Source organism: Podarcis filfolensis, assembly GCF_964270895.1.
Source record: "Podarcis filfolensis genome assembly, chromosome: 5".
Taxonomy (NCBI): Eukaryota; Metazoa; Chordata; class Lepidosauria; order Squamata; family Lacertidae; genus Podarcis; species Podarcis filfolensis.
The window spans coordinates 49,403,684-49,428,642 of record NC_139608.1 but is presented as its reverse complement, the minus strand read 5'-3'; the positions used below and the strand labels follow the sequence as shown (position 1 = coordinate 49,428,642).

The following is a 24,959-nucleotide window of genomic DNA, read 5'->3' as shown; positions in this document are numbered from 1 at the left end:
GATCTTTTGCAAACTGCTCCCAAATATAAATGCAATGACATTTTTAAAAAGCTCTACTCAAGTTGCAAATTTTGCAGATCACTTTTTTGGCTCATGGCCGAAATACATAATGTTCTCTTTGCAGTTAGAGGCCAGAATAGAGGATCATCAAAAAGAAGTTAAAGCTGCTAAAGATAAACTGCTATCCCAAGATGCTGCTGCGAAAAATGCCATACAACAACTGCACAAAGAGATGGCTTTTCGTACAGATCAGGTGACTTTTTTCAAAAGTTCTTGTTGTGCTTTCTGTAGGAACATGAAGGATGATATAGGCACTGTATGCATTAAATATCTTCAAGTATTTAGTTGAAAGTTAAACATATTTTGGCTGGTGCTGATGACTGTACAGTGGAACCTCGGGTTGCGGACGTAATCCGTGACGGAGACACGTCCGCAGCATTCGCATCCTGAAGTGCCACATGTGCGCCGACGCCAGTGCAATTCGGCACTTCTGTGCATGTGCAAAGAGTGATTTGGTGCTTCTGCACATGTGCAAGCGACAAAACCCGGAAGTAACCCGTTCCGGTACTTCCGGGTTTCCCGCGGTCCGTAACCCGAAAACACGTAACCTGAAGTGTCTGTAACATGAGGTATGACTGTAGATGGATGTCAAGTCACTCATATAATCTCCGTTCTGGATTTTGCAGTTGCTGAAGATGTGTCCAGAACACATCCTCTGAGACAAGCTTTGGTTGTTGCAGCCATAGGTTATAATGTTATAAGGATAGAAGTTGGGGGTAGAGAGAACCTTGAAGGCAAGGTGAGATATATTCCCATCCCATGTGTGCATAGTACATAAGACACCTTCTGTTAAAACTAATATGGTGAGACAGTATTCAGCATTCCATTACTATTGGTGTTCTATTACAGTGGACACTCTGGTTGTGAACGTGATCGGTACGGGAAGCATGTTCACAACCCGCAGCGCCGTGTTTGCGCATGTGCGAATCGTGCTTCGGCGCAAAGTGTGATTGAGCACGTCTGCGCGTGCGCCAAAACCCGGAAGTAACCCGTTCCAGTACTTCTGGGTTCGGCGCAGTGCACAACCCGAAATTGTGCAACCCGAAGCTTCTGTAACCTGAGGTATGACTGTACTGTTATCCAGACAGACAGACATACAATCTTTTCACAGTTACCAATACAGTCATACTTGTTACGTTTGCTTCAGGTTGCGCGATTTCAGGTTGCGTCCCGTGGCGACCCGGAAGTACCGGAAAGGGTTACTTCTGGGTTTTGCCGCTCGCGCAGTCGCACAAAATGACATCACACGCATGCGCAGACACGGGTTGCATTCTGCTCATGTTGCGAACGGGGCTCCAGAACGGATCCCGTTTGCAATCAGAGGTACCACTGTACAGCATAGTGTTGAGGCTGAAAGAGTGACGACTCTTACACTGTAGGGCGCAATCTGAATCTATTGTACTCATTTTACATGGATAGAAATGGTGGGGTGGGAGGAGTGGCAGAATAAGAAAGGGGATGGTCCTACCCATTGGTCTTCTACAGATTGCTCCTGGAAAATGTTCCCCACAACAAAAAGAGAGCTTCTCATCCCTGCTCTAAAGGTTATTAAAATGGCATAACCCCATTGCTCTGAAATGGTCAAGAAAAGGCAAGACACAAATGTGATAAGGGTTACAAAATACTATTTACTTATTTATCTGTATATACTTGTTCCCTGTTATTTCCCCCTTTTTTCCTCCATTCCATTTATTTAATTTAATTTTAGACTGCAAGCTGCTTTGACCAGCAATACATTTATTTTATCTGTTCTGGCTTTGAAAGGTTCGGATTAAAAGACCTAGGCTGAGTCATATTTTCATTTTCTTCTTCCACCTCCTTTTCAACATTTCATTGGAAGCTAGGCATTCTTCAGTCATGAATTTAGATCACATTGCTTCAGTTGCAGTGATTTTGTATTCTTATTATCTTGACGAATGGGGAGGGGAGGCATATATTCACTCTCATTACCTAAAGTAAACTTGTAGTGTTTGATATTCTAAGGCAAACAAGAAATGTGAAGAAGCCCGCCAAGAAAAAGAAGCCATGGTAATGAAATACGTTAGAGGAGAGAAGGAGTCCCTAGACCTCCGAAAGGAAAAAGAAATACTTGAAAGAAAATTGAGAGATGCAAATAAAGAAATTGAAAAGCAAACTAACAAAATAAAGCAGCTTTCCCAGGAGAAAGGACGTTTGCACCAGCTCTTTGAAACCAAGGTATATCCACTTCATCTTGAGTTTCTTTTGTATTCCTGCAGCTTACCTTGAATTCCAGAAATGGGATTAAAATGCTGAAATGACTTGGCATCTATTTCAAGTGAACGGGAAATAGAATATATTGAGTCAGATGAAGTTGAGAGTTCTAGTAGAAAGGGGGCTGATTTGAATACAGTGGCAAAAAGCTACACTTCTATAGACCTTAATCCCAAATTGGGGTGTTGTATGGTGCATGATCAAATAAATATGTGCCATCTTTGTTTCTTCTTTTTTTGGTGGGGGGGAGATGAAGGTCTCCTATTTATATGTTGCATGTAAAAATTAAGGTTGCACTTTTGGGTTTCTAGCATAAATTTTTTAATATAGGTTTCTCCCCTCCCCCCAATAATTATTCTGTTATATATTTTTTACTTGCATATACTGACTGTTGAGCTTCCCTGAAAGTGAACTCTAAGACAGAGGTGAACTGCTGACCCACACAGCTAATCTGGTCCACCAGTCCTTCTTTACTGGCCTTTCACAGCCCTTGGCTCAGTTGACTGCTTCTTGCAACTGACAGCAGCTGGTTTAACCCTCTTGTCTAGCCCAGTGCTCAATGGGGATGGAAAATCTCATGCACTGCACTTCTCTGCTGATCTGCCTCCATTACTCGATAAATTTTCCAGGAAAAATAGTCCCATTAGAGTTCAGGACTGGACAAGTGGGCCCTGGAAGGTTTTGGGGAGGAAATTTTGCACTGCTTTCTCACTTCAGAGAATGATTTCAATACTATGAAGATTTTGCTGCCCCCACATGGTGATATTGATATTTTCCTTAACACTGGATTTCCTGGAAACTGTCATCATGTCTAAGACATTTTGTACATTAAGTTTAAAATGCTTCTTTCTTATTATAAAGCAGTTGAAGAATGCATAACCTACATATGGCAGAATGTTTTTCCCCAGTACAGATATTGTGATGCTTTTTCTTTCTCTTTTCCTCCAAATTACATGTATTTACAATGCCAAATGTAACGCGGGGACGCGGGTGGCGCTGTGGGTAAAACCTCAGTGCCTAGGACTTGCCGATCGCATGGTCGGCGGTTCGAATCCCCGCGGCGGGGTGCGTTCCTGTCGTTCGGTCCCAGCACCTGCCAACCTAGCAGTTCGAAAGCACCTCTGGGTGCAAGTAGATAAATAGGGACCGCTTACCAGCGGGAAGGTAAACGGCGTTCCGTGTGCTGCGCTGGCTCGCCAGATGCAGCTTGTCACGCTGGCCACATGACCCGGAAGTGTCTGCGGACAGCGCTGGCTCCCGGCCTATAGAGTGAGATGAGCGCACAACCCTAGAGTCTGGCAAGACTGGCCCGAACGGGCAGGGGTACCTTTACCTTTTACAATGCCAAATGAGGAAACAAATGACCTCTAAAGCTAGATGATATTAAGGAAGAGAAGGAGGAAGGATGAGGGGAAAGACTAGGAAGGTAGGAGGAGGAAAAGATGAAGTGAGAAGTTGGGGCAGGGCAAACACAGGATTTGAAGAGCTCTCAAGAATTCAGATGTGATACCTTATTATATATATTTGTTGCCATAATATATGACACGAAGCATTGCATTATCAATAGTCACATTAGATTGCAAAACAGAAGTTCAAAGACTTTTCCAGAGATGAGACCTTTTCAGCGTGACTGTCATAGTTCAGTGACGGGCAAGCAGAATTCCCTGAAGACAAGAAGACTACAAATACATTTTGTTCCACTTCAGTGAAATCATTGTGTGCATGCTTAACTCCCCACTGCTTGCAGAAAGGTTGCTTGTATTTCTGCCGCTCTGGGCCTATCCATTTAAAAGGCTTCATTTCAAACCTAATAATCTAAAATTATTCTTTTCAAGGAAGCTGAAGCCACCAGAATGTCCAGAGAAATAGAGAAATTAAAAGAAGAAATGAACTCTCATGTGATCAAAGTAAAATGGGCCCAAAACAAATTGAAGGCTGAAATGGATTTACACAAGGTAGGTGGGCTAATGTTATACAGGGACATTTTCACTGCAGCTCCTATGCCTCTTTGTAAAGCATGTGGTGCAAGGTTTGATTGGTTGTTGCTGTGAATGTAGGACAAGTTGATTAACACAATGGGAGCGTAACTGGAATGAGAGTGGGGGTTTTTTAATGGTGCTATTCAGTGTCTGCGTGTAATCGGAGCAATGAAAGTTGGAAAATGGGTAAAAGGTTGAGAACTGGCATGAAATGAAAACCTATAAACTTAGCAGTGTAGTTCTGCTGTAATTCTGTGCAAGCGACCTTCTCTTCTGGATCAGATGAGTTACCGGTGAAATATTTTTGGGTTGCACTAAACACTTCACTAGTGACGCGGGTTGCACTGTGGTCTAAACAACAGAGCCTAAGGCTTGCTGATCGGAAGGTCGGCGGTTCGAATCCCCACAACGGTGTGAGCTCCCGTTGTTCGGTCCCAGCTCCTGCCAACCTAGCAGTTCAAAAGCACGTCAAAGTGCAAGTAGATAAATAGGTACCGCTCTGGCGGGAAGGTAAACGGCATTTCCGTGCGCTGCTCTGGTTTCACCAGAAGCGGCTTAGTCATGCTGGCCACATGACCCGGAAAAACTGTCTGCGGACAAACATCAGCTCCCTTGGCCACTAAAGCAAGATGAGTGCCGCAACCCCAGAGTCGTTCACAACTAGACTTAATTGTCAGGGGTCCTTTACCATTACCTTTTTAAACACTTCACTTGGTGGGGATGGACAAGTAGGCATTTCTTAGTATTGTGAGGCTAAAAAATGTTTCAAATTCATAGTGACCCAATAGTCAAGAATTTAACACATCAAATAGTTTCACGCAGACTGCTCTTGGATAATAATGGGATCTTCAGCCAGTGTCTGCCGGTTAATAAATATAATGTTCAACAACCATATCTTAGGTATGGGGTGGTGGTGTTGTGATGTTCAGATATGCCCTTGGTTGCTTAAGGAAAGCAGTGAAGGCTGCCACCCCATCCTGTCCATGTTTGTTCAGACACTGGTCCTTCTGACGTCACTGAAGTTTACTCTCAAAATAGGTATAAATGAGATTGCAATCTAAGCATTTATGTTCCTTTGTTTCCAAAGAATTTAGCTATATTTATTTTTCTATTGGATTTTTAATTTCCTCCTCTGCTGCTGGCATTAAGCAGGAATTTTGTCATTTCCATGCAGTCCTGAACTTACTGTCATTGTTCTACATACAGTGGTACCTCGGATTAAGTACTTAATTCGTTCCAGAGGTCCGTTCTTAACCTGAAACTGTTCTTAACCTGTAGCACCACTTTAGCTAATGGGGCCTCCTGCTGCCGCCGCGCCGCCGGAGCACGATTTCTGTTCTCATCCTGAAGTAAAGTTCTTAACCCGAGGTACTATTTCTGGGTTAGCAGAGTCTATAACCTGAAGCGTATGTAACCCGAGGTACCACTGTACTCATTTAATCGTAGCTAACCATTGTTTATTGGTTTTCCAGGACACCAAAGATCGGCTTAAAGAGGCAACAGCAAAAGTCACTCAAGCAAAAGAAGAAGCTGAGCAAATACGAAAGAACTGCCAAGAAATCATAAAAACATATCAAGTGGGTATAATGTTGCAGGAAGCAAAATTAAGATGTTGAACTTGCATATAGATTTTCTTTTCTTGCATGTCCCACACTCGCCTCTAGCCCTATAGCTGAAATGATACAATTCTTTCCCAAAACCTATCTGATCAAATGTCATTTCTAAATTAATTAATTGTCCTGGCACAGGCAAATCCAGATACATTGCTTGCTATTTCTTCTTACTCTAGCCATGTGTTCTGATCTTCTGCACTATCGCATCCAATAGAAAGATCTTTCTGTTGTGCTGAGTGTGCATAATATTATAGTTATTTTTTAGCCACCATACAACCTAGAGGTACTGACCTAAGGTGTAGTGAACACCTGTGTGTGGCAAGGCTAGGGACCAAGGATACTAACTAAATTATGCCCAAGACTCGTTAAGTGGCATGCCATAGCCACCAGCCAGCTTTTCTCAGGGCTGAGTTTCCTCCTCTCTGGTGAGAAGTCTTCAGTCCCAGTCTAATGGAGGGTACTGATTCTAATCTTTCTATATGACAGAACATATGCAACATCTAGAAATAGTATAACCTTTTTGCTTTCACATCCAGAGCGTGCAGACACTTAGTTTTCAAAAACACAGGTCCTGATCAGGTGATCTCATAACTCTCCTGCCTGCAATAAGCATGTCCTTGCTTATTCTTGGGAGACTGAGGGGTGACATTACACAAAAAAAGAGAGTCTGTTGAGTGGCAATAACATCTGATGTCATTCCTCTGCTTCCTTATTTATCCTTGGGGATATTGATTGCAGGAGAGAGCCATTCTGTATCTTGACCACGCATATGCTTTCCCTGTGTAATGTCTGAATGGGGGAGCATATGCATGTCCCTCATGGCAAATTGCACATAGTCCGCACACATCTGATATCTTATGTTTGTTGTTTCAGAGTGATTGTCTTTCCCTTTTGCATGTTACCCACAGTGCTAAAAGCAGTGGTCTGTTTCCAAGCTTGACTTAGAAGAAAATAAGCTCATAGTGTTTGGACTGTAAGTCTGGGATAGATGATTGTAACATAACTTGTACAATAAATAAGGTCTTTTCAGTTTATGAATTGGCATGTGAAGATTTAATAGTGCTCATTCCCTCTCCTTAGGAGTCTGAAGAAATTAAATCAAATGAGTTGGATGTAAAACTCCGACTTACAAAAGGAGAGCTGGAAAAACACTTGCAGGAGAAGTCTGACCATCTAGAGGTAAAATATATTACTCGCTTCAGTGGTTGCATTTTAATGAGGGTTAAGGCTCATACTAGGGGGGAAAGAGTATAGTGGTGGGTCCAAATCATAATTGCTATGTAGATTGAAGTGGACAGGATTGGATCCCATTTTCCTCCATGTTATATGCAGAATTGTCATTTTTCTCTTTCGAAGGTACATCATGCCAAAATAAAAGAACTTGAAGATGTGAAGCGCACTTTTAAAGAGGGTATGGATGAGCTACGAACTCTAAGGACAAAGGTGAGAGAGAAGAATTCCTTGTAGCCAAAAGAATGAAAGCAAAGGGAAGGAAAACTAACTGTATTATTTACCTGGATAGTTTGACCAGATAGATCAGTGCAAATTTGACTTCCAGGGACCTGATGGTTCTGTACGATATATAATGGCATTGTACTAGCAGTAAGTCCAAGAACTAAAATGATGTGGTACAACCACTTCATCTCTTGTTTCCTGCATTGCTTGTTACAGTGGTTGAAAAGAGGTATTTCAAGTGCCCTTCTAAAGTAAGAAGTATTGAACTTGGCAACAAGTTCAGAGGATTTGGGCCAAACACAGTCTCTCAAAAAAATTATTGCAGCAGGCATTTCTCTGGTGCCACCATTCTTTTCCTGACCTTGACATTTTCCTTCTGGAGTTGACATGGCAGCTGTGAGAAGATTTAATTCCCCAAGCAAATGAAAGAGTTCCTGAATGGATAAGAGAGCTGCTTCAGGGCCATGCTCAGCTCTTTCGACTTTGAATTCAAGTACTGTCATTGAAATGGCTCCAGTGCTACCACAAAATTTATTTTTTGTGCAACAGGCAGATAGGGCCAGGAGGGAGAAGGGAAGTGGAGATAGGTATCATATTTGGAGTCTCATTTGATTAATTCCATAAGGATATATGATGTGCATTATTTGCTGATTTATGTCGTGATAAAATCTAAAAACTTTAGTTTTCAATTGTTGTTCTGAAAAATGTAATAAATGGCATCATCTGTCAGTAGAGCCTTCAAACTCCCCTAAAATCAGGTAGGAAACCTGTCTGTTGCTAATTTCCATTAGAGAGCCACCAATTCACAAGATGTTAAAATGTAATACATTTGCATTTCACTATATCTCCTAAGCATTTAGGATGCAGGGCTATACCTGTGGTTTTCCCCCTCTCTCTGCAATGTTTAGGAGGGGAAAAAACTTACTGCTTTATATTAAAAGCTGGTTACGATTCTGCTAAGTTCAGGCAGATGGTGGTTCTTTTTTCTTTCCTTGCCATACTTTCCACACACTTTGTTAAAACGGCCTATCCGATTACGGTAACTGTAACTAACAATGCCTGGAGATCGGGTGGCTTTTTCTCTTAACTTTAAAACCCCAAACCCTGAAAATGACAAGTAATTATACTTTTGTCAGAGCACTTTCCCAAACAGATCGTGTCCCTTCTTGTAAACAGATAGGTAGGGAAAGAATTCTTTAAATGAAGAAGTTGATGACAAAAGCAAGATTAGGATGGCGGAGAAATAGGTTAAGTTTCAGGTACCTTGTGTCTGTGCAAGTTAAATGAAATGAAATCTTAATGTTTATACAACACAGTTTCAATATATATATATATATATATATATATATATATATATATATATATATAAAACGGGGACGTACACAATAAATACAAAATACTACAGCATCATCAATGAAGTTTGGCTGGTAAAAAGAAATCACATTTGAAAGACCTCTGCACCTAAAAGAAGGCACCAGGTATGATTCCTGGCGTACCACCAGACAAGGCCTGCCATGTTGATGGCTTGATCCCTTGTCAAGGGGCATAGGGCACTACTGAAGTGTCCCATCAGAACAACTCAGTGAGTGATGTGGCACATAAGGAATCAGGTGGTCCTTAAGCCTGGTAGCAAATTGGCAACTGGTACAGCTCTCTCAGCAAAGCAGTAAAATGTTGCCAGTAGTCTGCTCCTGTGAGTACTGTAGTCTGGTCTTTGCATTCTCAGATACAAGGGGAAGCACTGTGTGTTTGTGATTCAAAAAGCTAATAAAATCTACCAGAAAGAATGAAATGCGCCATTTACTTTAAGAAGTTCTGTTGTTTTTAGGTCAAGTGTCTAGAGGATGAACGATTGAGAACAGAAGATGAATTATCAAAATACAGAGAAATTATTAATCGCCAGAAGGCTGAGATTCAGAATCTGCTGGACAAAGTGAAAACCATAGATCAGCTCCAGGAGCACCACCAGAGGTAAGATAGTTACATTTTGGTTTTACAGAGCAGATTTTTTAGTATACTTAAAGAGTACTGTTCTTTTAACAAATAATTGATGCTGCCACCCAACATGTGTACAATCCAAGCAAAGTTTTGTGTGGTATAAACCTTACTGAATGATTTAACCTTGGACATGGCATAAAATATTTTGTTGCTGTTTGACATTTCTAGAGTTAGCACCAACTTCAGTCCAACTTAGTATTTAATACCCTGGAAATGACTATGTCAGGGGAAGAAAGTTTTTAAAAAGAAGTAGTTTGATTTGATTATTCAAAACTACATGTTTATGTTTAATGTGTTAAAAGCATAGGATTTTAAGCATAAGAGAAAACTATTGGACCCTTATCCAGATTCATAATGACTGAGTGAAAATACAAAAGTCTTCACCTGGTGATGTCTGTGGACTCTGGCTAGTCCATGTTCTTAAAATGAATAAAATAGTTCAGGTTGTGTTTTTTAAAAAAAGTCATTTACTTACTATCAATGGATCTCAAAACTGTTTACATCAAAAAATCATAGTACAGTATATAGGTATACAAATAAGCACAAGCTCCACATTTTTTAAAAAGCGTCTAGATATGCAGTAAAGCACAATATTGATGTATGTAACAATCATATCAATATAGAATTTTTAAAAAACAGAAATACCTGCAGAAATTTTTTAACCCTAAATCTCAAAAATGTGCTAGTCACACAACTGCTCTCATAATCTCTCACTTTCATCAATCACGTCCACATACAGCTTAATGAGGTTTATTTTTTTAAGTACACATCATTTAATCAATCCCTTACACTCAACAGCCAGTAATAATCCAGTACACCAATTATTAATAATCAAAGTAACAGCCAGCAACCAATAGTAATCAAACTCATTTCAACAACTTCAATAAACCTAGTTCACCCTCACTGAACTAACAGGCACTCCTCCCTTCCTCTCACCTGGGTGAGTGGGCAACTCGAAACCAGGGCAGGAGGCTCTCACCCTGGACGGGGCAGTAAGAAGTATAAAACTTTTGGATAACTCCATACAATAAAATCATAACAGATAATGGTGCTCCAACAACCCTACCACATAACTAATCCACATTACAATGCTGGCAACAAATGTTACACTCTTGATAAATAATGAACACAATACTAGTGAAAACGTGACACAACACTGGGGTGGTTGTACCCACACCTTCATGGCAGCCTAAAAGGTATCAGTCCTCTGATGAAACATCCTTTGTTCAGGTTTTTTGGGGGGACCTTTGGCCCACCCCATGTGGCTGAACTACAACTCTCATCAGCCCCAGCAAGTATGGGCAATGGTGAGGGATGATGGGAGTTGTAGTTCAGCATCATCCAGAGAGCTCAAGGTTTCCCACACCTGCCGTATACATCTTATCATTTTTAGTTTACTGTTTTGTTACTGTTACAAAACAAATTTTAACACAAATTTTAACAAGAAATTTTAAAATGATTTATTTTCCGAACCCCCTCCCCCCAAAAAAATCATTGTAGCATGTTGGCTAGAGTAGTGGGGCTTAGGTATGGTAAACCCAGAAACCCAAATAGTGTGCAGGTCATTGTCTTGGTCTAAATCTTTGCAGACTACTTGTGACAATAAAAATGTGATAACTGCAAATCTGATTTAAAATAAATTATCCTATAGTTAATAGTTTAAAACATCCTTCTCCTTGTTACTCCTCACTTGATTACCATATATTTGTAGCTCCAGGCCCATCACATTGACTCCACTTTCTCAAGAACGTCTTTCCATTTTGAGTCTCTCTCTGTTTGGCTTGTTATTAACTGTTTGCATAGGCGTATTAAAATTTCACCTGTTTTTAAAAATAAAAACATCCATTTCTCTGCATTTTTCTTCAATAATTAATCTGCATCCCTTCATCCTCTTCATCTCCTTGAAAAGTGCCTTGCTTTCATACCATGCAGTCTTTGACCTGGGTCCCAGTCACAATTTTTTGTCTCCCTTAAAAGATCAGTCAATTAAAATAACAGACTGTGTAATTGCTCCTTGTTTAACATCAGCAAGACTCCATTTAATTACAGTGGATTTACTTCTAGAATTCAGACTTGGAAATTACAGAACAAACTAACTTACGGGCGACCGGAACAAAAAACATCTGTGCACAATCATGTTTCCATATGGTGCGGGTGAACTAGGGCCTTGAGTATATTTTCAGCCTTCTTGGTGTTAAATGTGTTGCATACTGAATATAGGAGAGCATCATATAAATAGAGAACCACCCACACAGCCCAGGGCACTTGTAAGCAATAATTATCTGAGATGTAGCAATGTTTCAACAACTCTCAACCTCCCTTAGGATTTGTAGAACTGAGCATTTGCATTTCTTCCAATTAACATGGCAACATTGGCTTTTTCTTGGAAATGTGCAATCACAGTGCCTGCAATTTGCAACTTATGAGTAACATCTTAATGATCAAAGTGAATCCCAAAATGAAACATTCCCTCATTTTGAAGTTAAAAGCTTTAACTATATGCCATTGTGACTGTGAGCTACAGCACTGGTTTCTAGCATTTATTTCACTTTGCAATAATGATTTGCTCAAGTAAACAGTCAATGTCCAAAAATATGTATCTTGTATAGCAGAGCAGGCCTAGGCAACACCAGGACTAATGCAGCTATGAGCACAGTAGCTTTAACTGCAAAGTGTATATGAATGTGCGGACTATCAACTAGGAAACTGTTGATTGCCTGTCTAGTTTGAACTCCTCTTCTCACATCTCAAAATGATGTCCACTATTGATTTCAGAGATGAACAAGAGATTAACTCCTTGAAGGAAGAAGTGGGCAGTCTCAACTCTCTGCTTACTGACTTCCAGAAGGACATTGATGGCAGCCGGAAAAGAGAATCGGAGCTATTGGTCTTCACTGAAAAGCTGAGTACTAAGAACGCCCAACTGCAGTCAGAAACCAACTCCCTACAAATGCAAGTAGACAAGATCACCTACAGCGAGAGAGAGTCTCAGAATCAGCTGGAACTAGTGAAGCAAGCAAGAGATGAACTGGTAAATCAGAATTTAAATTAATTGGTTAAGGCTTATGTAATTGATGTTTTTAATTAAACCCTAAGCCCTGGAATAAGCCTGGATGTATTCCTGCTGCTTCTGCTGTTGCTCAATAAGTGGCATAATTAAAATAGAGATGCTACAGTTAGGCCAAAGCACGATGAAATAATTCCTGCCTACCTGAAGAAAACCTTGAAAAAGTCATCAGCCCCTGCCTTTGAGCCAGTCAGCCACTCGGCACAAAGGCAGATGCATCTTACTATATTTATAGTGAATAGGAGAAACCCTGCTTCCGTGTGCCACTGCTGAAGCCAAATTTGGCAGATTTCTTCTTGAGGAGGGGGGTGCTATTTGAATAAACAAGGGACAGTTTGAATAGGAAAAAAACACAGCCAGATACATGCATAATGCTCATTATAACTGGCCCATTAACCGGCTTGACATAGGTAATGGCTGGGGATGACGGGTAAGAAGCATTGCACCACAAATGGTTTAACAACTGAAGGCTTTGCCTCCCGCTGTAAATCAAAATAGTATGGATCTCACTTTAAGGAAGTGGTGGCTGGTTCTCCAGCCAGCAGGTTGGCTTCTATGCAACGTCCGAGCCCATTTGAAGCATTAAATTAATGCTTTGCAGTATGTGAAATGAATATATACAAGCTTACGTTTCAGAAATTGGAAACTGAAATCACGTATAGCATAACATGGGCAGCAAAGCTCCAAATTCTCCATAACTGTGGGAGGAAATAGGGCCTGTGGAAGTATGAATGCTTGTACTTCATAACACATGGGGACAGCTAATCTGATCTTCCCGTTCCTCACAATGGATTCTTATATTCCATGAGAACCATATTCTTCAAAGCCCCCAGGAACAATATAGTGGATTGGAATATAAACAGTTGGTATATTGGGTCTTTTCTCTCTCTTTTTGCAATGTGTTTTAAAATTGTATGAAATACTCAGTGGACAATGGGGAAAGCAAATGATAACACATCTTAATTTGTACTACATAACTGTGTGTTTCATTTTATAAATTCAGGCAAGTAAATTGCAGAAAGAAGAGGAACTTCACAGAAACAATGTTCAAGCGCTGCAGGCTGAATTAGCATCTCAGCAGAAAGCATTAGCAGACCTCAACACTAAAGCAGATGAACTAAAAGATGAGTTGGTTACTCAGAAGCGAAAGCATGCTGCAAATCTGAAAGACCTCACCAAGCAACTTCAGCAAGGTTAATATTTCTCAGGCCTTGGTTTGTATGGCTTTCCCCCACAAATATTAGCACTGCATCAGATAATTTATGGTTTGTTCCCTTAGCACGAAGAAAATTAGATCAGCTTGAAAACGGCAACTACGATAAAGATGTCAGCAGTATGGGGAGTCGTTCTAGCTCATCAGGTAGGTTGTTTGATTAGTCTCATCAATTATTTCTTAAAAAATACACTACCAAAATCATGCCAATAAAACATATTGTAGTTCTCACAGTATATTTTCACCAGCATGATTTCCCCCAACCACGCCAATTACTAACAGTTATCCCCCACCAGATTATAATATACCTGAACCCACATCTGTTGAGATTTCTTATCCAACCAGTTCTATATTACTTATAGTAAATAGTAATTCACCGTAACTTTTTTTCTTCAGTGAAAAAAAAGCATGTTGACTTATACAAGGAATGGATTACAATAATTGCAATTCTTAATAAATTACAGTAGTTGATGACAGTCATACATATCAGGCAATTGGAAAAAGAAAACTCATTGGGCAACTTTAACTGCTCAAATGCCTGCTCTAATGTTCCAACCATTAATTTGCTCTGAGAGTTCTGAATCTTGAATACAATTGCAGTTGTGTGAGGCTACCATGAAATAATGGAATAGTTATTGGAGAGTTTGACCCTAGCATTTATAGCTTGCTGATTTTTTATATCTTCCTGACTATGTGTTTGATGGCAAATCAGTTACCTTTTTAGTATTGCTTCCTTGGAAGCTGGCAGTGCACAAATGAAAAATCAATTCATGTTTTACAACAGTGAGTCTGCTGCTTTAAAATTCATTGCTTCTCTAGTACTTTGAACATGGAGTGGAATTATCTGTCTGTGTAGAGGCCTGCCATCGTCTTACAAGGTCTGTAAGTGGCGTCAAAGGCTCTGCACAAATCTAAATGTTTTGTTTTTTCAACCTCCATCATATTTCCATTTTAGTAGTCAAAAAGGTGAGGCACTCTTGAATTTCACCAGATTCTAAACTGGAACAACACTTTACATGGTAAAGCTTTGGCACAATTCTGAATATGTTTGTTTAACAATCAGGGTGGTAAAAAGGTAAAGGGAACCTTGACCTTTAGGTCCAGTCACAGACGACCCTGGGGTTGCAGCGCTCATCTCGCTTTACTGGTCGAGGGAGCTGGCATTTGTCCACAGACAGCTTCCGGGTCATGTGGCCAGCATGACTAAGCCGCTTCTGGCAAACCAGAGCAGCGCACAGAAACGCCGTTTACCTTCCCACTGGAGCAGTACCTATTTATCTATTTGCACTTTGATGTGCTTTCGAACTGCTAGGTTGGCAGGAGCTGGGACTGAGCAACGGGAGCTCACTCCGTCACGGGGATTCGAACCGCCGACCTTCTGATAAGCAAGCCCTAAGCTCTGTGGTTTAGACCACAGCACCACCCGCGTCCCCTAATCAGGGTGGTAGTCACTTGTAATAGGACCTTCCTTTACAGTGGACCCACAACTGTGGATCTCAAAAGCTTCTGCAATTGGGTAGCCTCCTTTAAGTTTCCTTGGCAGAACCTACCCCCTTGTGATTTTTAATAGTTATTATAAATTTGGGTTGCTTTGCTGAGGTCTGCCTGAGTTCTATAGCTTGTCTGTACTAGTCTTGATTATTTTAATTTATTAGATTTCTATAACACATCTCATCAAAAGATCTCAAGGCAATTCACAATCTCAAGGCAGTTTAGGTTTTAGTACTATTATGAAATGAGTATTTTAGATTTTCATACTGCATTTTATATTTTTATATGTTAGCAATTTTTGTGGAATATTATGTCAAAATGCAGATTAAAATTCTTTATAAAGAGATCCATAACTTTTCTGTATTTGATTGAGAGCCATGCGTTGCAATTAAGATGTCATTGGTTTTGACAGGATCGCTTAATGCTCGAAGCAGTAATGAAGATCGCTCGCCAGAAAACAGTGGCTCTTCAGTAGCTGTGGATCATTTCCCTGAAGTGGACAAGACCATCTTGATTGAGAGAATAGTAAGGTTACAGAAAGCCCATGCTCGGAAAAATGAGAAGATGGAGTTCATGGAGGATCATATCAAACAGCTGGTTGAAGAAATCAGGAAAAAAACCAAGTATGTGCAACATCTGGTCCATTTGGTAATCAGTTTGAAAAAATACAATGCAAGATGCTGTGTTTAAAGTTAACACTGGTACTCTGTATGGTAGCTGAATAACTTCATCAGGAATGGAAATGGTGCCAGACACCTCAATTTAGCCCCAATGTATTTCCATGTTTTCAGGGTGAGGGTGGAGGGCACGCTTCTGCAATGAAAGTTTCCTCCATTTCTCATATATAGGCGCTAATTCGGTAAACGAAATATCTTAATAGTAAACAGAACTTACCATAGAATTAAACTAAAATAGCAATGTTAATTAAACTGTAGTGATTCAAAGCTAATTATGTGTGTTGACGTATGTAAAGTAGTCTGCTATTTTTTTAAAAAATCTGATTTGAACGTGAATTCTGAAAGTGCTTCCATAGCAATTTGCTGTTCTCTTTAATTACTACCTTTCATGCAAATTGAATCTTAGCAAATTACCGACTGGGAAGCATTAAGCCGAAAGTTTCCTTCACAATTCTTATGCTGGCAGATGTTAGACACTAAGCTCTTCACCTTTGCGAAAGAAAAAAACACACAGCACAGTTAATTTGCACGAGCTGTTTCAGTTTGAAGCTGCTAAGTAATTGTGTAGCACACATCGCTGCAGCAAAGTGTACTGTACACCTACTTTCAGAATACAGTACATGATTGCTAAAGACACAAGCTGGAATCTATTTGCACTTGGTGTCAGGAAGTCAAATAATTTTTGTGAGTTCCTCACTTTCTTTTCCACAATGAGAACAATACAGTGGTATCTCGGGTTACATACGCTTCAGGTTACAGACTCCGCTAACCCAGAAATAGTACTTCAGGTTAAGAACGTTGCTTCAGGATGAGAACAGAAATCGTGCTCCGGTGGCGCGGCGGCAACTGGAGGCCCCATTAGCTAAAGTGGTGCTTCAGGTTAAGAACAGTTTCAGGTTAAGAACGGACCTCCGTAACGAATTAAGTACTTAACCCGAGGTACCACTGTATAGCCAACTCTCATCAGTTGGTGACTCCTTCAGCTAAACTCCCCAAGAAATGTACATATGGTGGCTCTTAGAGTTAACAATGAGGACAAAATTTGGGAACACTAGTTAAGAGTTTGGCTCTGCAGGCCACTGCTTGACGTGTGACCAAGTTTGTTTCCTTTTAACGGTGATGGTGATTCTGGGGACTATATGCCCAGCTGGAAACTGCTAGGACATGATGCCACCTCTAAAAGCAGTTTTGTCAATTTAAATATCTTGAGGTTTTTGCTGGTGCCAAGACTAGCCGTGGGGAATTATGGACTGCTATTGTGTCTTGGAAAAAGACCACAGCAAGTTTGGCTAGGAAAGTTGCCTTTATGTTGAAATATATACAACAGCATACTTTGAAGTATTTTTGCTCTAACTGGAAACCATTCTTAATAAGGTAGTGTTCCCAATGTAACATTTTTATAGAACAATAACACCATGTCTCCCACTGAGGACACTCTGTGTGTAGGGACAATGCTGAGTTAGATGGACTAATTTTCTGACAGTATAAATTAGCTTCCTGTGTTTTTTCATGTTGTCACTATCTTACACTGTTTTACTTTCTACAGAATAATCCAGAGCTACATTTTGAGGGAAGAAGCTGGCACATTGTCATCTGAGGCCTCTGATTTCAATAAAGTGCATTTAAGTAGGCGTGGTGGGATTATGGCCTCTCTCTACACATCTCACCCAGCAGACAGTGGGCTCACTTTGGAACTCTCTCTGGAGATAAACAGGAAGCTCCAAGCAGTCCTGGAGGACACTTTATTGAAGAATATTACCCTGAAGGTAATTTGAAATTGAAAATTAGAATACATCATGCTTTTCATCGCACCTTGGTTGTTGTTTTTTAAGTGATGGTATATGACTGCAAGCTATTATAGAAAAAAGCCTTTTAGACATGCTCTGAACAAAGTTAAAATATCTAGGCAGACTGTCATGTGTACCCTGAAGTGAAATAATTTTGAGTAAATCTGTCCTTTCTTTCTTACTAATGTGTGCAGGTTTCAAATTGCAGTGGACTTGAATTCATTCAACCTTGAAGACAAGGCACTGTTTTTTTGTTTAATTTGGTATCATAGAGTCTGCTAATATCCCCCTCTATTTTCTTCAAAGGAAAATCTGCAAACACTAGGAACAGAAATAGAACGGCTAATTAAGCAGCAGCATGAACTGGAACAGAGACTGAAGCAAACATAGCTGAGAGCAAGACCAAGGAGGCAGAAAAGACAGGTGCTCCATACCCTGTTGGTATATAACCTGGATATCCGCCAGTGTCTTCTGTCAATCCCATGAAGCTTTAATAAAGCGAACTGGAGTATGTTTATGAGCGAGGTTTACAAGGCCCAAGGCCCAGCACTTGCTTTGCCTGAAGTGATGGAAAACTCTTGGTGAACTTTCCTGAACGCTATTTGCATCCATGTTGCTTTTCACTGAAACAAGATATCAACATGCACCATTTTATGCACTTATATTTAGAGAGAGAGCAAAAAAATAATAATTCTGCTTTGTGCAACTACAGTACCCTGTTAATGAAGAAGCTTGGTGGGAGGAAAGACTCCTGGGTTTTGCAGTTCTTGGGGGTGGGTAGTGATGGAGAGGGTTGTCCATTGGACGTATTAAACTTATTGCCCTCTAGAGGATATATGTTTGGGGAAAACCACTCACTCACACACATGCACTTCCTCTCTTGGATTTATTTAAATTGGTTGATTTTATTTATAACATGCATTGGAAAAGACTTTCATAGTAGACTGTTCTCTAAGGACATGGCACTGCATATTTTATCAGTTGGAGACGAGAGAATTTTTTAAAAATCCCTGCTGACTTCTTGGATATGAATTGGATTATTATTATTTTTTAATTAAAGAGAATAATCGATAGAGAAACTTCTGCAGCTAATTGATGTGAGCTGTTGAAACCAGGATTTCACCTACAGAGATTGCTAATAAAATACAGAGCTATTTATTATTTGAACCCTTGGAAGGCTTTGTAAATTTAAATGGAAATAGCAGTTGCATGTGTGTGCTGTGGCATAAACATATACTCTTGCTACTTTATCGCCTGTCTCATATCTGCCCATGTACTGGCACGGCCATACTTCTACCTGGGTGGAAGAAGGAAAAGAGGTATTTACTAGGGAACTTAAGTTGTCTATACACTACAAAACTATGGTAGTCTGCTACTAGAAATGGCTACATACAAGCTTTCTTAAGAATGGTGAGTGGCAGCTTGTGGCCCTCCATGTCTTGTTGGACTCTTAACTTCCATCAGTTCTAGTCAGCGTGGTTGGGGGCAATGGGATCTGCCCTGCAATCGGGAGGGCCACAAGCCTGGCACAGAACGAACAGAAAAAGCTACCCACTATTGGCTGCTGAAATGATAGGCACCGCCAGGAGACAATAATGAACAGCTGCATCTCTGCCAAAAATATGTATGTGAGCTATGCGATTCCTAAAATACAAATTGCAAAGCATTGGAAATAACTGAGCACTTGAGTAGTCTTGCTGGTGGATAGCATGTACTTAGTAAAAGCTTAAGAGCAACAAGTAAAATTAAGTTATCGAGGCTGTTTTGGGAAGAGAAGAAGCTGGTGGGAACTTCAGGCTTTTCTCTTTCTCTTGCTTTGACGAGTGCTAGCATGCGTTTCCAGGGAGCAGAGCAATAAAAGGGAGGCTCTGGTTTCTTATGCTTTAAACCTTGAAGTGATAATATGTGGTTTTTCATGTTCCTTTTTGAGAAGAGGGCAGTGCATGTTCAGGCTTGAGCTTGTCCTGATAGGAGGAAGATGAAGCAGATGCTTGCCTTCCCCTTTCAGGAAGTCATTGGCGTACGGTAAATGCATTATTCCAACTAGATCATTGCTTTGTTTTGCCTTATTAGAATATAGCAGCTTTCCAAAGCTACACTGCATCAAATATCTTGACGCCCATGTGACTAAGGGTAATGAAAAGAAATTGACATATGCCATTCAAATTTAATTAACTTTCTTCCTTCAGTCCCTCCCCCTTCCCCACCCCAAGGATGGAGGCTTGAGAGGAAGGCAGCCTCTATTTCAAGTTGCAATGTTTCTTTTCATTTGTTCATTTGAAATGCAAAACGCAACTTGAACTTCTTACATAGGCTCCATTCCTCTTCTCACGTGTGTGGATTGAGTCTCACTTTGAGAGAACTGCTCTTTAAAAACAAAAAGGAACCCTAAACAAATCTATTTGTACAAATATGTATATAACTGCTAGAGTTTGTATTTTTTAAAAAGCCATGCATTTCATACTTATGTACAGTAGCAACATCACATTAGCAAAACATGTTTGCCTTCCAAATGGAACCTTTATGGTGCTGGGGAGAAAGAACTGTCCTCAGTCTTGTACATACAAAATTAGACACTTTCCCCTGTTTAGTGTTACTTCATTGTGTATAAATTAGAACTGGAGTAACTGAAACTGTACAAGTCTGCAGTTTTTCCTTCAAGGGGGTCATTGTTAGTCACCAATTACTTGTTTTTAAGGATCAGGAATTAAGGAGTGTTTGCACACAAAACCAACCAACCCAAAATTTCTTGGGTTTTTTAATGGCAGAAGTGTATTTAATTTCAGAATAGTGGATCACTGAGCATCACAAATTTAGCCTATCTACTATATATGCTTGAAAAGTTGTATATTTGCAATTGCACTGAGTCTTGTTTAAAATACATCCAGCCCGGGGGAACCTCCGTTTCTCCTTTCATGAGGAACACAGATGTTTTGGGAGGGAAGAACTTCCTTTTCACCTGTGTGAATTGGTCCAGGACAGAGTTTGACTTAGACTATTAAGATGAAAAAAGAGCTCAGAGAAGGGTGATGTGGTGGAAGCCATTATTTTGATAAGCCTTTTAATAGGCCTGATTGCTTATTCTTTTCTGAATGGAGGATATCAGTAAACTCGAGTGTGAGTTATATGCCTGGACAGCAACTCCCAGCTTGTGGTAAACCAATTGTGTGATGGTAGACGGCACAAGCAGAACTGGATATTTGGTGCTGTATCTAGTGTGAGCTATATTCAGAGTAGACCCATTGAAATTAATAGATGAACTTAGCACCATTAATTGCAGCGGGACTACACAGAGTAAAACATAGATGGTGACAACACTTAAGAGGTTTGCCACAAAGCCATCTGTTTTCATTGGCATGCAAAATGAAAAACGGCATATTCTGCACAGAGCACTCGCTCAATACAAAAAGTCAACAAACAGGATAGTAACTGCTGCGTGAACAACTTCTGTACTTTGTACAACCGGGAGACTGCACATCTCAAATTGTTAGAGTATGTCTCAAGGTATTTTCTGAAGGAAGTGTTCAGACAGACTATCAATTTGAATCAACCCTTTGCATTTTAAGATCACTTTGAAGGTGGAATTATTGGAGAGCAATTTAATTTGATTGTATCTTTGCCATTCTTTCATAGATGCAATTTGCAAATGCTGTGAGGGCAACTTGACAAGATGAGGGGAGATCTGTAATTGACAAAGTACCCAGGGAAGATTCAGATGAGAAATAGCAGTGCTGTGGGAGCAAAGGGTTAGCATGAGAGGGAAATATTAATAATAATAATAATAATAATAATAATAATAATAATAATAACAGTAAATGTTATACTGCCCTTCGTTCAAATATCTCAGCGCAGTTCACAACATAAAAACACAAAAGACATAACAACAACAACAACAACAAAAAACACACCTCCCACAAGCACATTCTTTAAAAAATAAGATTTTATCTTCCTGGGTTGCAGTCCCCACCCCTAGAACAGTTAACCACTGCTTCCTCCTGATCCAAATCTTTGTCACAGACAGTTGAATTTGCCATTTTATATGGGCAGTCCAATCATTATTACCATGACCAGAGCATCTTCCTGGCCAGCATTGTACTTTGTGTTTGCACTGTATTGTGGAGTATGCACGGCTCTATCAATATTGAGTTTACTTTACCACTACCATAGTTTTCTGCCTACCTACTTTTCTGCGCAGTAGAAGTAGCAAATGTGTGTGCTTAGACCACCCAGAGGAAGCAGGCATACTTAATGCTATTCTTTTACCGTCAGAGGTATTTAGGTCAGCATATTAGGCCACCTTCTTTTTGAATATTCAGAATGCTTAATTAGAGACCTCTTCAGGGCTACCTGCAGCAAACCGTCCAAATGATAAAAATGGCGATTCAGCCATTTATAGAAGGGGTTAGTAATAAAAAACAACAACCAGAGTTTTGTAGCGCCTTAAAGGCTAACAAATTTGTTATGGCATAGAAGCTTTCATGGGCCTCAGTCTACTTCATATGCATGAAATATTATCAAGCAGTATCTGAAGAAAACTTGCTCTAGGAATGGCATATGTTTTGCAGCATTGTATGTCCTCAGTACGCAACATGACGTCACATCTTAATTGGTCTTTAATTCTTGATCATTTAAACTAATTAAATAAGGGAGTTTTCGTCAGACAGTGGTAATACAAGGATTAGTGCATGCTATGAACAGGGAAAATATATATAGGAAATTGCTTCAATATGAAAATAAAGAAATTAGAAAAAATAAAGTGATGTTACCACTATCTAATGCATTTCTGATGTTCCAAATAAACTGCACATTACTTTTCTTCCTTTTCAAAGTCCGTTTAAGAAAGAAAGTATATTTAAGAGTAACCTGGTCCTTTGGCTGCAAACCCTTTCTGGGATTAACTTTTCTGGGATTAACCTCCTCTTGAACCCCATGGAGCTTTATAGACACAGAGCCCCCCTTCTGCACCATACCTTTAAAGCATCATCATCATGCCACTTTGAACCATCATGATTTACCCCCTTAAGACTCATGGAAACACTAGTTTTTTTAAGGGTGCTCAAAAGTTGTAAAGAAATCCCTGTTCTCACAGAGCTCATTCTCAGAGTGGTTTAACAATCAGTCCCTCTTCCAGGGAGCTCCGGCAGTTGTAACCCTGGGAGAAAAATAGGAGACTCATAACAATTCTCAGCACCCTTAACAAACTGCAGGTCACAGAATTATTTGGGGGAAGCCATGACTGTTAAGTGGCATGATACATGAAGAGTGTAGATGGGCCATAACCAGGACTGAGATGCTAAGTCGGTTGTCCAATCTTTCTAGCCTCATAGGAGTCTCTTAAAAAGCAGAGTCTGAAATGACCATGGCACAATTCACAGAAAGTGTTAGAGATAAAAGAACGAGCTCTCTTCATTTGGAGACAAAGATATCGGCAGCATTCTTGAAAGGACAAAGCTGTTCCTTCCATCAGAATTTAAGATTCCATCTTCTGTTAACAGAATGACTTGGGTTTCATATCTTATTCTCCTCTTTCTAGGCTTTTAAATTCAAGTGCTACGTGGTTTTCAGACACAGGTCAGCTTGGCAGCCAGTCCCGATATCTGTTCTAAATGAGGAGGTTACTCACAGATTTGGGTTCAAAATCTTGGTACGCCCCAGCAAGTTTTTAATTCCATTTCCTGAAGAGCAACAACCTTTACCCAGTGTCAAAATCACAGTGTTGGTTGTTAACAAGTTGACATCTATCTGTGAGGCAACCTACATTATTCTTTGTTTAGAAAATGACAGTAATTCCTCTTGGCGGCTGTCTGCATGTACATGAAAGTGGTAAATCACAGATATTTTTGTAACAGAAAATATGCATACTTAGAGGTAGGGTTACTGTCATCTGAGGACATCTGTCATGCAAGAGGGAATGCTGACAGACCTAGAACACTGACTTGTATATGCATGTAGACAACGTTCATGGAATTTTAAAAGAGTGCACAAATTAGATGATGTACCCAAGTATGTACATCACTTGACTGCACTGAAGAGTGTCGTATTTCAGGTGATGTTGGGTGATGGTTCTAACTTGGAATTAACATTTGTGGCAGCTCAGTCATACATGCAAGCAAGCACTTGATGTTCCCACTGAGGTTAGTAGCTCCCCTCCAGTTACTATTGACTCCCATCCTTAGCAAAAAAATAAAATAAAAAATACTCTGCTCTTATTGATGATTAATTTGTTTGCAACTCATTTCCTTCAAGTTAATCATTTGCAAATAGTACTAAGGCTTAGTAATGAGGACCAAAACCACCTGTTTTCTAAGACAGCAGACGTGGTCTACTTTAAAAGTGCATCTTGTTCCTGAAGAATAGAGGGGTGGGAGTGTTCTTTCTGTTCATAATATAATTTTAGAGTAAACAAGCCCCTATGAATGTTACTTTATTCATAATCCTTTTAAACCAAGGTAGTTTAATATTTTGAAATAACAGTAGGTGGTGCTAGAAAACACTTCATATCCTCTAGCAAAAACAAATTGAAGGGAAAACGATGCCATATCTGTGTGGATCTCTCAGTTCATTACAGGTGTTGAACATATTTTTCCAGAAATGATTATATTATTTATCTACTTTGAGTGCTGATAATTTCATTATGTCCAATCTTCCATTTGTATGTATGTGTATTATGACAAAAATATAGAAAATAATGGCTTGACTAAATCATATTCTGTAGATATTTCTGTATAAATGATGCCCCCCCATACATGGATATACATTATGTATATATTGGACTTTGAAATAATAAATGCCACAAACAAATGTGTGGGTGCTTCTGTTTAGTATTTCTGACAGCAACATGTCTGGGAAAATACTTAATTTTGACCCTCTGTACATAACCTACAATGTATGGATTTTTAAATGATGATGATGATGATGATTTGTAAGCTGTCCTTCACCATAAGGCCTAATGTGGCATACAACCATTAACACAGTTTACAAAGCTGTTTTAATCACAGAAAGGTGGGTCCTATAAATATGTATTTAAGGTCAGTGTTAAAAGCGGATATGAAAGGTAGGAGCTAAAAGACACCTTAAACCTAGGTTATGGGTGCAACAACGAAATGTCTAGGCATGCTTTTTAAATAAGAATACAAAGCTGAAAATGAAGAAATATTAAAATATTTCTGAAGTATTATATACATTTTTCACATGGTCTAATAGTCCTTGCTCTGCCCACCCCCCTAATATTCTTAAGAGGGTCTCTTCTACAGTCTTCAGAGAGTAGCTGGAAGTGGGGAGCATAGCTGTCAACTTTTCCCTTTTCTTGTGAGGAATCCTATTCAGAATAAGGGAATTTCCCTTAAAAAAAGGAAAACGTTGACAGCTATGGTGGGGAGGCAGAAAA

General features: G+C 39.8%; 1 protein-coding gene across 1 annotated transcript in view; it reads left to right on the top strand.

Annotated features, from left to right (window-relative positions):
• Window positions 1–24,373, top strand: part of CCDC186 (coiled-coil domain containing 186) — a 31,383-nt gene extending 7,010 nt beyond the window's left edge. The window contains exons 3-15 of the mRNA XM_083616678.1: window positions 125–253; window positions 2,044–2,256; window positions 4,128–4,247; window positions 5,744–5,848; window positions 6,965–7,063; window positions 7,241–7,327; window positions 9,168–9,310; window positions 12,113–12,368; window positions 13,408–13,597; window positions 13,684–13,764; window positions 15,521–15,731; window positions 17,332–17,551; window positions 17,879–24,373. Of these exons, the coding sequence (XP_083472804.1) occupies window positions 125–253; window positions 2,044–2,256; window positions 4,128–4,247; window positions 5,744–5,848; window positions 6,965–7,063; window positions 7,241–7,327; window positions 9,168–9,310; window positions 12,113–12,368; window positions 13,408–13,597; window positions 13,684–13,764; window positions 15,521–15,731; window positions 17,332–17,551; window positions 17,879–17,962 (1,938 nt within the window). The 3' untranslated portion in view covers window positions 17,963–24,373. The remainder of the gene's footprint in view (window positions 1–124; window positions 254–2,043; window positions 2,257–4,127; window positions 4,248–5,743; window positions 5,849–6,964; window positions 7,064–7,240; window positions 7,328–9,167; window positions 9,311–12,112; window positions 12,369–13,407; window positions 13,598–13,683; window positions 13,765–15,520; window positions 15,732–17,331; window positions 17,552–17,878) is intronic.
• Window positions 24,374–24,959: the final 586 nt, after the last annotated feature.